The sequence below is a fragment of the Mustelus asterias genome, chromosome X, assembly GCF_964213995.1.
Source record: "Mustelus asterias chromosome X, sMusAst1.hap1.1, whole genome shotgun sequence".
Taxonomy (NCBI): Eukaryota; Metazoa; Chordata; class Chondrichthyes; order Carcharhiniformes; family Triakidae; genus Mustelus; species Mustelus asterias.
In genome coordinates this window covers 10,771,242-10,784,495 of record NC_135834.1, presented here as the reverse complement: position 1 = coordinate 10,784,495, position 13,254 = coordinate 10,771,242, and the positions used below count along the sequence as shown (strand labels likewise).

The window sequence follows — 13,254 nt, the reverse complement described above, 5'->3', positions numbered from 1 at the left end:
CTCTGGTGTTTTCTTTAAAAAAAAAACAGAACGAACTTTTGTTAAATCTCTCAATTTTACACAGCATAGATTGACAGAAAACTAACCCTCACATCCAACCACTTTAGGTTGGCAGGATGCAAGAGCACATTTCTCTTGACTTAGGCTATCACATACACTACTTACCGGGCCTGAACAAAGACCTCCATTAAAGCTATATTGCTTAGAAATAATTTTGGAATGGTCAGTAACTGAGGGGACCCAGAAGGTGCATCCAAGTGCTCTAACTAAATCAAACTTTCTGCTAGAATCTGAAGAGTCAGCACAAAGAAAAACATATAAAAACATAACTGAAAATGAGCTAAAAATGAGAGGGGGGTAATACATGGCAATGATCTTGAGTCTTTAAGGAAGGGGGCATGGTCACAGTGCCAACAGAGTAGAATAAAAATGTGAGTCCCCAAAACTAATTAAAAGCAACTTTTCTTTTCAAGTTCTTGCAATATGTTGGAGTGCTTCAAGACGTCTGAAAATCACTTCAGATCCAACTAACAGAGGCAGATCCTTGCCGACATATCCTCAGGTGATATCCTGTAGCTACAGTGAATTGTTCTTGTGAATAAAATTAAAGTCAAACAGGGAAAAAAGAGCCTCCCACAGTTCAAATTTGGATATTTAAATCTGGTTCTAGTCTGTACCTATGTGATGTCTTATTTTAAAAGTTTTGAAAAGTAAAACATACGGCAAACTGCACTTAGTGTGCAGTGACCTTCAGTCTTGAGCACTGCAGCCAATTTCTGGCTCAAATTTGACTGCTGTTTGAAAAACAAACTCAATGTGATTGCACATGCAATCCCTTCTTTCCTCCAAGTGTTCAAAAACATATGTTGTGTGGTTTGCTTTGCTCCAGTCCCAGACCGTACTATAATACACTTGGCTGCACGAGGAAATGATTATGTACTAGCACTGTGCTATCTGGTTCAGAAATCGGAAATCCATGTTCTTAAAGCAATAGTACAATACCATTTGATGAACATTGTTTATGGAAAATTTACACAGACTGTTTATATCAAAAAAATTAAGTCTCTGAGTATATTTACCCTTAAAATCTTCATAAATTATGCAGTCAATTCAGAAGGCACTGCAAGTTAGACTGCCCCTTCCAGTGTGCATGATGGAGCTAGGCACACACAGCAATACCCAAATTGGAGCATTTATATAATAACCAACAAAAACATATCAGAGTTCCTTTCAAATGATTTACTGTAAAATGCTTGTTTACCTGGGATGCTTATAAAAATTTCCACTTAAAGAGGATATTGTTAAGCTTTAAGAAAGCAGAGTAGTTTTTTTTAAATGAAAAGACATGACCAGTGCTTTCAGTGATATTAATATGCTGCCAAAGTGGATGGGCATAGTCTTAATTTCGATTGAGTGCATTTACTCAGCCAACAACTAAGGTGATTGTTTCTTCAATATTTTGGGTGCACAGCAACGTACTGGGAGAGCAAGTGTTTCATTGTTCATCCTGTAGCTGTGGCAAGAGTAAACTCACCTCTGTCATACCCACGATCCCTGAAGCCATCATCCCTGTATCTATCTCCATCCCGACGAAGACCATCTCGGTCACGGGACTCATAACGGTCCCTGGTTCCTGCAAATTCAGGAGTCGGAAATGTTAAGCATTTCAAGAAACTGTATACATAAGAATGCTCACCTTTAAAATGTGAAAACAGAATCAATGGAGATGAATGATCTTGTATGAAAAATCTAATAAGTGATATATAATGTCTCAACTGGAGCTTCTACATGACATGCATGTGTAAGCCATGCTTGGTGTTGCACACGCAGTAGTGAATTAGGTGATTAGTAGTCATAGCACATCATACATCTATCCTGAAATTGACTAATAAGGAGCAGTTATGCATTGAATATTGGCAAATATTGCCAATAGTAAGTAGATAAGTCCTAATTGCAGCATATTGCAATCATTTTAATTTCTTAGAAAACAAGCTTTACAAATCGAGTGTGTCCGTGCGCATGGAGGGGGGAGGGGGAATGGATGAGAGAAAGAATGCACAGGCCAATCTCATGGACATCAAAATAAAGCTACTGATAGAGATATGCTAACTGTGTTTGAGCAGTTAAAAGAACTGTGCAGAGGCATTTCCATGGAGCTGAACAAGAGTAAAGGTGATGCTGGATAGTGTAACTAATGCTAACAGCTATGAAGAGATTGAAGAAAGATAAAAGTGCCATGATTTCAGTGCTCGAGGTTGTTATTCTTGACTTTCGCCAGGTCTCAATGCTGGGAGCGGACCTAAAACTCAACTGGACAGCTGCAAACAACAAGTGAAACAAAAAGCAGAATTATACAAGTACTGAGTGTTCAGCCAGCTCGGTGAAGGCAAGAAGTTAGAGATAAAACAGTAAATATGAGGGCAGAAGGGCCATTAACTGTTGTCTAAGATTGAGTAGTTCAGCACTCAGGAAGGAAAAGCTGTGGGGTGATGGAACAAGAAAGGAAGACAAGATAATCAATAAGCCAAGATCTCACTAAGCTCTATTCCACTGTAAAGGAAAGGGTATGTTGGCATTGTACGTCTTGCATTCCTCAGACTGAATGTACCTGTAACTATCTTCTGCTGATTCAGACTCAGTGGAAGCATCAAATCTGTGGGACTTTTGGACCTTCGAGTACAAAGCCCTTTTCACAGGTATAATAAACTGCTTTCAGAGAACCAGCATGTAATCTTGACATTTTGTTTTAATCTTTCAGGTTTTGCAAAGCATATACTGTTAGCATTTTCTAAAATAACTCAAAGTCACTGTCTGAGGAATGCAGGATGAAACTGGGCACTACCACACCAAGCCATCACATGACAAAAGTTGAAATTTGCTGCAAGTTTGCAAATCCTGCACTGTTAGGACATTTTGATTACCTTGTATACATCTCTTGCTATAGAAAATGGCAGCACTGTACCAATGCAGGGGAACTTCATTCTGTAGTTCAATGCATCTTTGGCTCAAAACCTATTCCTCTTTCTAATGCCATGGCTACTCCACTCAACTGGCATCATTAAAAAATGTTGCCAACTGCTCATCTGAAATGGCACTTGATACAAAACACTAGAGGTGCTTCAATCGAATTTCTGCAACACACACTGTCTTGACTTAACATTTAAAGATGGCAGATGATGAAAAAATTCAATGCATTAGTGAGTTAGCAAAGCAAACCTCAAGCAGATTATAAATAACAGAACCAAAAGCCTGAATTAATATCAGTCATCTTGTTACTTCATAATATTCAACATTCAGCTGAGAATGTGGTACAGAAAGCCTGTGACTTGAAAGGATGTATACAGGTGGCGAATAGAAATTAGATAACCATCAGGTTCTAAAGAACACTCCAGCTAAACACTGTTCACACAATGGGGAAAAAGGGGTTTCAGAGCCAGAAGGTTTGGTTGCTTTGTACTGGCTCAACTGTTATTTTGTTTTACACGTTACCTTTATCCTTCCAACTACAGGTGTTTTTTCCCATTGTAATCTCACCTTTTCTGCAAAAATATTTGTATATTTTGCTGGTGTGGAAATAAAATGGTACTAATCAAGGTGAGTGATGTCAGAGGCTGCAAATGGAACACTTATTCTACCCTGGCACCTGATGTCACTATTAAATGCTCGCAGGTCACACTCCCATGCCCCAGTTCTAACCTAGAGTGGTTTTTTTTACATAATTGTACTTCTCCATGCCAGCCATCAATATGGCTTTAGCATGAAATGGTCAGATGATATTGACTCGTGTGCAGGGGCTGATGCTTAGCTGGAATTTCACACAAGACCCCGGCAGCAGGGTGAGGAGACGACTTTTCTACAATCTAATGCCCAGCAGGACAGGGGAAAAAGGGCAACATGCTAACCTATTACCTCAGCCTGTAAAAATCTAATGAACTCACTGTCCCCAAATGAATCTTCCATCCTTCTTAATGGATAATCATCGTTGCTGTTAGTCGTTGGCCTAGCTCTCCAATCAGACTCCATCTCTGCGTCACGAATTCTGTCCCGATCTCCTCCCCTGCCCGATTCTCTTTCTGAATTCAAAGTGGAGATGGAAACCATTTTGTTAAAGTCAAGCCAATCAAAAATTCTCAGAATTGTACTTTTATTTACACTCTACATTCAGCGGTCCAGTGAGCCATGAAGTACAAACATTTCTAGGTCAGTCCTTTGTTCACTGGCCAAGTCCAAAGGAGCAAGTACACAATTACAGTTAGTTATCGATAGAGTATTTGATTCAAGGATGTTCAAAACTTTCATAGAATGGTCCCTTCAAGATAAACACCATAACATGAAGTTTCCATCTTGTGACCTGCTCTGAAGAAATACTGGTAAAAATACAAGTCACATCATAAAAGCAAAAGTGACATCAGAAAGCAGTCTGGAAGAGTTTTTCTGGGCAATTAAAATATATTTACTTTCAAAATCTCAACAGAAAAAAGTGTCATAAAGGAGAGTACATCACAGTTAGCAAATAAATGGCACTATATATCTCATCATCATTTCTGCTGCTCATAAATCTAAATGCAAGTTATTCAAATAAACTCCTGTGGGTACTTGTAATCTTAATGCAGGTTCTGGCACACTCTCTCATGGAACATACAAAACATTTCAATATCAGTCACTATTATAATAATATATAAACCACACCTTTTTCCTGAGCTTGATCAGCAATATCCACCCTGATTCTTCGGTTCTGCAACATCTAGGTGCAAGAATGAAACGATCATAAGAAATAGAAAGGCTGTAACATGGTGCTAAAGGCATACATATAGGATTATTGATTGCAAAACATATGGACTGGAAATTGCCCATCACAAACATGGTCTTGCAAAACTTGAGAAATCATTCAGTCATTTTGTGCAAACCACATTCAACCACGACTCAAGAGATTACACAGAGTAACTCAAAACAAGCTCTCATGCCTAAAAATGGGGAGGAAAAGACCCTAATTAATGAGAATTAGTTCTAATTAATTCAGGCTAGAGCAACACAGAAGCTAGCAGCTAACAAAGAATGAAATTGGGTGGGGGAAATGGAGAATGTAATAAAGTGGAGACAGGAGGAATCTGTACAGGAAAATCCTGGAGTTCTGGACTTGTTCACAGGCCTCAATGCGAGAGAATAAGGACTGAGATATTGAAAATTGTATTCAAGAGCATCATGCAGCCAAGGACATAAAAAAACTTAACAATAAATAGAAAACTGGGAGTTGTGGGGCATGCCAGAGCAAGGGACATAAAGAGATAAGCTTCTGAAAATGGAAGAACACTTTCACATAAGAATGTAGGTCATGGGAGAGTTTGAGAAATTAAGACTCCAAACTGAGGCCCAAGATATGAATGCAAGTCATCTCAAGATTATTCGGATTGGAGCTGGACAGTGAGACATGACTAGGGAAGATTTCAAAGTCCTACAATAATGGGACAAGTTCTGAGGCAGAGAAAGCTATACAGGAGGGGGGTCATCTACAGGAACTGACTGGCTACAGTAAAACAAGCCACGAGACCTAGCTGAACTTCATGCAGTAAGATAACCAGCAAAAGCAGTCTTTCCATGCCATTATCTTTAGGTAATCATAAGAACTGGAAATGATGACAAGGATTATCAATTTTTAAAAGCATAGATGATAATCCAAGAAACTCCAGCTCAGTCAGTCTAACAACTTTTGTGGGTGCCCTAGGTGTCCTGAAAAGCCAATATAAAAATGGTATAAGAGGGAGTCAACATGGATTTCTTTGTCAAAAGTTGGCATTCTGTGAATTCTGGGTGGCACGGCAGTTGGCACTGTTGCCTCACAGCACCAAGGATCCCGGGTTTGATTTTGGTCTTGGGTGACCGTCTGTGTGGAGTTTGCACGTTCTCCCTATGTCTACATGGGTTTCCCCTCTCATCCCAAAGAGGTGCAGGTTAGGTGGATTGGCCATGCTAAATTGCCCCTTAGTGTCAGGGGGATTAGCAGGATAAATATGTGGGATTACGGGGAATAGGGCCTGGGTGGGATTGTTGTCGGTGCAGGTTGGATGGGCCAAATGGCCCCCTTTCTGCACTGTAGGGATTCTATGATGTATTCGGATTTCAGCAAAATTCTTAATACCATGCCACATGAGAACTTAGCTCACAAAATAGCAAGGCATGGACCACAAGAAAAGCTCAATGTAGAATGAAAATGTCCTAAAATCTGAGAAAACAAAGGGCAATTGTGAATGGAACGGACTGATATGGTGGGGGAGGGGCGGTTGTACCACTCAGTTTATGGTATGGTATCTGTGCTCTGTTCAAAAGCAGGCTTCTTGGCTCATGGTCTGATGATGCTTCATCCTGAACCATCTTTCTTGGAAGTCGTCAGTGATGGCCTGTCAATGCCTTCCACACTCAGGGGCAGGGCGAAAAGGCAGGTTCAGAGTCTATCTCAGTCAGAACAGGAATCAAACCTGTGCTGTTGGCATTATTTTGAACCACGTTAGCCATCTAGGCAAATGAGCGAACCAGCTTTCCAGTTTATATATGACAGTAAACAATGACTGGAGCTTGTAATAGAAGCAAAGATGTCAGTTTACAAATGACATCAAGGCATTTTCCATGACAAGCTGGAAAAAGACACTTGGTAACCGAGAGCATCGTGCAATTCTGAAAGCTTCGATACAAAAATAGTCAGTACATCAAGACACTGGGTGGTAACTTCTGAAGACTAAAACATCCGAGGTTTAGTGAAAAGACTGATTTTTATAATACAATATTTCATCCAAGAGAAATTCGTATGCAAAAAGGCTGAAAACATTTACTCTACCTCTTCATTGAGACTCAAAGCATTCATCAGTGATTCCACATCATCAAACTCAGCATAACCGAATCCCTTCAATCTGTCCTGGTTGGTGGACTCTCTTGGCAAACGCACTGCACTGATCTTTGGGAGGCCAAAAGAAACAACAAATTATACATCTGGCATATTACACAAGTTGCAGTTCACCTTGGATTGAACTTCATGCAACAGAAAAATATGTGAAGTTTATTGCTCCCTCCCTTCCCCCTAAAGGTATGGGATCCTCGCTGGAATTGGCTCTTGCTGGGATTAATTCTAACAGCATAAACTGTATACTGGTCTCATTTACTTACATTCATTCCATGGAAGAACTTTCTGATGGAATCCTCAGACACATCATAAGGCAAATTGCCCAGAAAAGCGGTGTAGGGTGGCTGCTTTGGAATTCGGTTCATATCAACATCTGGTGCCCGAGCAGCACGAGGTGCTGTTGGCAGCAAAGCCCGGTTAATGGCAGGCTTATGACTATCCTCTTCCATACCAGGCCAGGCAGTGGAAACTATCAGAAAGACAATCAAAACATTGGTCAATGAAATCAATTAAACCTCCAGTGGCCTGAACTTATATCAAAGAAATAAGATGCTCAAAGCAAGCATAGGACCAAAGCAAGTGGTGCGGGGGTTATCTGCTGGACTCAATGATGACAAAAATGGAATTTTGACGATGTTGAATTTTTAACTCGCTGTCAAAGGCAAAGCCACAAGCTCGGAGGTTAGAAAGACCGGGTGTGGTAATCTTGTCAGGTGCATATCTTCAGACGTGCCATTTTGTTTCCCCTAAAAACATGCAGTTAAATGGCTGCAGTTTTCATACTGCATGATTGGCACCATCAGCTACTGTTAAAGATTAACTACAAACTAATATTGACACGGCGGAGGTAGCCTCGTTTCAATATAGCTTTAAAAGGATCTTGAATGATAAAGTCCGACTTGATGCAAATGGTAAGTTTCCTCGGCAGTCCGCACAGGTCATTTCGAAAAGCTTTGCTCAGGGAACAGCATCTCATCTTTCGACTGAGCACGTTACAGCCTTTTGTAGTTCAATTTTAGGTTGCAACCTCTACCCCCATTTTGCTTCCTTTTTCTTTATTGCTCGTTTTCCAACCACCCCCTTGTTTCTCTCAATTTTCCTTATTTTTGCTCTTGGGCAGCAGCTGTTCGTGATTCTGGCATTCACAGATCCTCAAGACATCGCCTGTTTCTTTACTTTTCCATTGGCTTGCACCATGTACCCGTTCTTCATTTAAATCACTTGTTTTCCAGCATTCAACAGATCTTTTTTGTTTCTTCCCCCACCTTCTCGCTTGCTTAAAGCCTATTACACTGCTAACTTTTCCCAGTTCTGACAATAGCTATCAACCTGAAAGCGTTCACGGTTTCTCTTTCTACAACTCGTGTCAGACCGGAATGTTTGCAGAATTTTCTGTTTTGGTTTAGAAAAGTTCTGCATCATGCCAACCAACAGGGAAGCTAAACCAGTTCAAAGCCACATGTTTCACAGTATAAAAAGTGAGTTTGTGTTCAAGCATTTGCTCAGAGAGCAAGTGGCATTATTTGATGCAACACGAAGAATAGTGGTGTGAGATTTATCATTTCATACTACATAATGGTCATTTACCCATTTTGTTTCAATAAACCATCTGTTGTTGAGCCTAAATCGTGACCTTATAGCACGTACATTCAGTCCACCTTTCTGATGCAGCAAATAACATTTGCGCCACACAAGCGCTGGGTGATGACCACCATCTAACAATCGGCCATTGGCGTTCAGTGGCATTACGGTTGCTAGATCACCCATCAACATCCATGGGGTTAACCATGGACCAGAAATTGAACTGAAGGGGATCACGTGATGCAAGCATAGGAATAGCTGTGTTTCCATGAGCTCTGGCGCTATTAGCCCATCATCCTTTCATCCACCGAGTTTGCACAGCTTGTACCTACCTAATCCTGGAGTGAAAACTCCATATGATATCCCTAGGAGATTTCTGGTTAAATGTTGGTGACAAAATGGCGAGAAATATGAAGAAAATCGTCAAAAGAGAGCAGTCAGAAGTAACTGGGGTGGAGCCGACTCCTCAACATGGCGACTTAGTGAGCAAACAGGCTCTCAATCCGGCACTCTCGAAGGCATCACAACGGACTGCTAATATTATTAAGGTCATTGATGAGAAACTCTGTCTATTAGCGCAAAGTATCAATGCTTATACTATAGGATTGCAGAATACTGGCAAAAGGCTTGATGAAGCGGAGGAGAGAATTGTTACTGTCGAAAATGCAGCTTCCTCAGCTGAGGCCTGCTTACAATCCTTGGAAAAGAGCGACATGGTATGTCAGAATTCCTTGATGATCTGGAGAACCGAGGCCGGAGGAAAAATGTCTGGATCATCAGTTTGCCAGGAATCGAGGGTAAGCTTGCAAATTCTTTAATTTAGAAATGAACATTGGGCGCATTAAGTTAGAGAGGGCACATAGTTTCCTGTCTCCCAGGCCTAGGGACAATCAATGACCCCAGCCCATAATTATGCATTTTCATAACTTCAAGGATCACCAAGAGTATTGAAGGCAGCTAGACGTAATGAGGCCTTGCTCCATGATAGAGCAAAGGTTTCTTTCCTTTATGATTTTTCAGTGCCGATACAACAGAGGCACAAGAGCTTTGCTGAAGTTTGAAATTGTTATCCAAAATACTGATGTTGGGTTGAGACAAAGTCCTCCCCTTGATTATCCAGGGCGATCAGACTGGGTTCATAATAGGCCAGAATTCATGTAACAATGTTAGGAGGTTATACAAGTGCTTTATAAAAATCCACAGGGGGTAATTCTTTCTAACGTTTATAGATCTGATCATTTTAAGTCTTCAGCGAGGAACCAGGCAGGGTTGCCCGTTAATTGTTTGCAATAGTTATTGAGCTCCTAGCAGAGGCAATTAGACATAATCCTTCGGTATTTGGAGTGTCCACTGGTGGAAAGCAACACAATATCATCTTATATGTGGATGATGTGTTGCTATTAAGACGCGCGTCTCTGTTCCTGCTATTATGGTGCCCTTGGGAAGACTTAGATGGTCCCCCCTCAGGGTATCTCCATTGCCCCCTCATTCTAAGTTATAGAAGGCAAACCCTCCCCCCTCACTCGTGTCTATTAAGTGGGACCTACGTTATTGGTCCTCGTTACTGACATAAACAAGATGAATGCGCTGCCTAGATGGCTGTATCCTTTAGTGATGCTACAAATTTTGCTTTCTGCCAAGGTCCTCAACGAAATCAATGGGGTGTTTAATTACTTTATATGGAACAAAAAGAGATTTTGCTTAAAACTGACCAAATTGCAGCTTCCTAGTTCAAAGGGGGGCATTGAGGGGTGCTGAATAGTAAGATGTATCAATTAGCCTCTTATCTTCAATTAATACGAGAGTGGCTAAGAAGGGACTTCACCTCCATTTGGCGTGATATTGAAACTGGCCGGTCTGAGTACTCCTTACAAGCTCTGTTGTTTAAGGATTTCAAGACTGTGTCTGACAAATGAGAGAATCCAATAATCATTAACATTCCGAGAGATGGAGAATGGTCTATTGGAAGGAAGATTAATTTGACTTCTACTCTCTCTCCCATTCAGGGTAACCCAGATTTCCCAACAGGTCTTGCAGACCATGGTTTTGATATTTGGAAGGTTTGGGGAATCATTAGGTGAGGCGACATGTTTAGTGGTGCCTCCATGTTATCTTTTGAGCAACTGTGTCAACAATATGAAATCCCGAGATACTCCTTTTTCAGATATTTACAACTCAGAGACTTCATCCTTAATAAGGCATCACTGTATCTTGATGCAGGTGTTTCCCTGGTGGAAAAAATCCTGACAGCTACGGAACCAAAGCAATTCAGTGAATTTTATGGCACATTATGTTTTAGATCCTGTGCGAATATGCTAGGAGGCTTGGTGATCCTGGGAAAATGTCAACAGAATGGCCTCCTTCTGTACTGTAGGGATTCTATGATTTTTGATTCTATATCCTCACTGTGCCAAAAATGAAAATTGGAGAGAGGCGACCACACACATTGGCTGGAATTCTCTGGCCGTTCACGCCCCGCTGCCAGCGAGGAGGGACAATTTGGCACTCAGTCAAATCTCCATTCACTGCAGCAGGACCAGAGAATCCCGCTGACATGAATGCTGGAAAATTCCGCCAATCATCTCTAGTTCGGTGTCAAAATTAAATCCTACTGATTGGCATACTTAGAGCTTGAGAAGACATCAGATAGGGTCTTAAGAATTTGATCCTTTGTACTTGATTCCCAGACAAAAAGATAATTGACACCAATGAGAAAAGGCTGTACAATATGTAATATTTGCAGCACGGAAGAATATTCTTTGCGCCTGGAATAGCGATAAGTCTTCTTCTGTTCAGAATTGGCATAAAATTATGAAATGAATCCCAACGGAATTATTAACCTGTATACTCCGATCCAAATTGGATGCATTCCAGAAAGTATTGCGCCCCTATCTAAAATATACAGGTTCCGTAATGTCTGACTTACTCCCACAAGGTTTTTTGTAGGCCATGTAGCATTGCCTCTAACATACTATATGCGAGGGTATGCATCACTTTGCAATGTTTCCATTGCTTTAATCCTCTTTTCCCCCATCCTGTTATTTGTATGTGGAATCGCCGGGTTTACTGAACGAACTGCGTTGGCTTCCTCCTGTCTTTTTCTATATTCGTATATGGAGAAACGATCAAACTGTGCCATACCATTTTTGAGGGTGTCACGTTATTTGTAAAATTAGAAAGACTTTCAATCAAAATATATTTTTAAAAAATGGAATTGGACCATCCACAAGAGGTCAGAGACTGGGAATTGTGCAGCAAGTAACTCATCACCTAACTCCCCAAGGCCTGTCCATCAGAGACAAGGCACAAGTCAGGAGTGTGCTGGAATACTCTGCGCTTGTCTGGATGAGGACAGCTCCAACAACACTCAACAACATCCAGGATAAAGCAGCCTGTTTCACTGGCACCCCATTCACCACCTTAAACATTCACTTCCTCCAGTGCAATGTTGCTGCAGTGTTTACCATCTATAAGATACTCACCAAGGCTCCTTCCAAACCCACGACCTCCACCACCTAGGACAAGTGCAGCAGATGCATGGGAACACCACCACCCGCAAGATCCCTTCAAAGCCACTCACCATCCTGACTTGGAATTATATCACCACTCCTTCACCATTACTGGATTTAAAATCCCTCCAAACAGAGGGTTTACCCACACCAAATGGGCTGCAAGGATTCAAGGTGGTTGCTCACCACCACCTTAACAAGAGCAATTAGAAATGCGCAACACGTGTTGGTCTTGCTGATGATGTTCACATTTCCATGAAATAATTAAGAACTTACTGCTACATGCATTTTCCACTCAGCTGTTGAATTACCCATATTATAGGTTAGAAATTACATTTGTTGATTGCTTACCTTCACTATCCAAGTCGTCAGTCTCATCTGCCCAGCTGACAGGCTTTGAGGGAATGTAGAACTGAGTAGACCCACTACTATCCTCTGCCAGAAAATCAGTCAGGGTAAGAGTCTTTCCCTTTTTCTGCTTCTTCTTCCCTATACATTTGGAGTTAGAATTGTTAATGTCTTTTGCACACAGATGTAACATTAATACACTATATCAAGTATGTTCATTGCTTATTCATTAAAACAGACCCTGGGTTGACATCCTGATTGCTCCTTCCCCACATTGCACCCTTTTCACCACCAATTTTGTGTGCACAGAACCTCCTTATAATTCTGATTTCAAGACAAAAATAAAAATTCAATCCCAAAGTACTGAATATTAGAGCATTGACTAAACTAATACTCCCGTGAAAATTGCTTTCCTCTGGTAATGAGGTTACCTTCCTAACCAGGCAAATTTTACGGCAAGGCTGCAGTGCCTCAAATCGCAGCGAGAAAGCAAACATAGAAAAGGTTAGTGCAGGAAAAAAGCCAGCAGCCATTGCAACTCACTGGCAAAAAAAACCCAAAAAAGAAACTAGCCGCTCATCGTGATCCCACTTTCCAGCACCTGGACTGTGGCCTTGCAGGTTACAGCAGTTGGCGCAGCTCCAGATGCTTTTTAATCAAGTGAAGTGTTTCAGCCTCAACCACCCAATTCGGAGTGAAAAAGTTTTCCCTCATGTCACCTCTAATCTTTCTACCAATCACCTTAACTCTATGCCCCTTGGTAATTGCCCCCTCAGCTGGGAGAAACAAGTCTTTCCTCTCTACCCTATCTAGGACCCTCGATTAGGTCACCCCTTCACATCTGCTAGTCTAAGGAAAACAACCCTAGCCTATCCAACCTCTCCGCATTGCTGCAATTTTCAAATTCTGATATAATTCTTGTAA

General features: G+C 41.1%; 1 protein-coding gene across 3 annotated transcripts in view; it reads right to left on the bottom strand.

Moving 5' to 3' along the window:
• The window catches only part of eif4ba (eukaryotic translation initiation factor 4Ba), a 42,119-nt gene that overhangs the window by 16,379 nt on the left and 12,486 nt on the right, over nt 1–13,254 (bottom strand). For all 3 annotated transcript variants that reach the window (XM_078201090.1, XM_078201091.1, XM_078201092.1), the window contains exons 2-7: nt 12,334–12,471; nt 7,156–7,361; nt 6,830–6,946; nt 4,690–4,744; nt 3,939–4,073; nt 1,535–1,633 (exon numbers count right to left, since the gene is read on the bottom strand). In XM_078201090.1, coding sequence (XP_078057216.1) covers nt 1,535–1,633; nt 3,939–4,073; nt 4,690–4,744; nt 6,830–6,946; nt 7,156–7,361; nt 12,334–12,471 — 750 coding nt within the window. The remainder of the gene's footprint in view (nt 1–1,534; nt 1,634–3,938; nt 4,074–4,689; nt 4,745–6,829; nt 6,947–7,155; nt 7,362–12,333; nt 12,472–13,254) is intronic.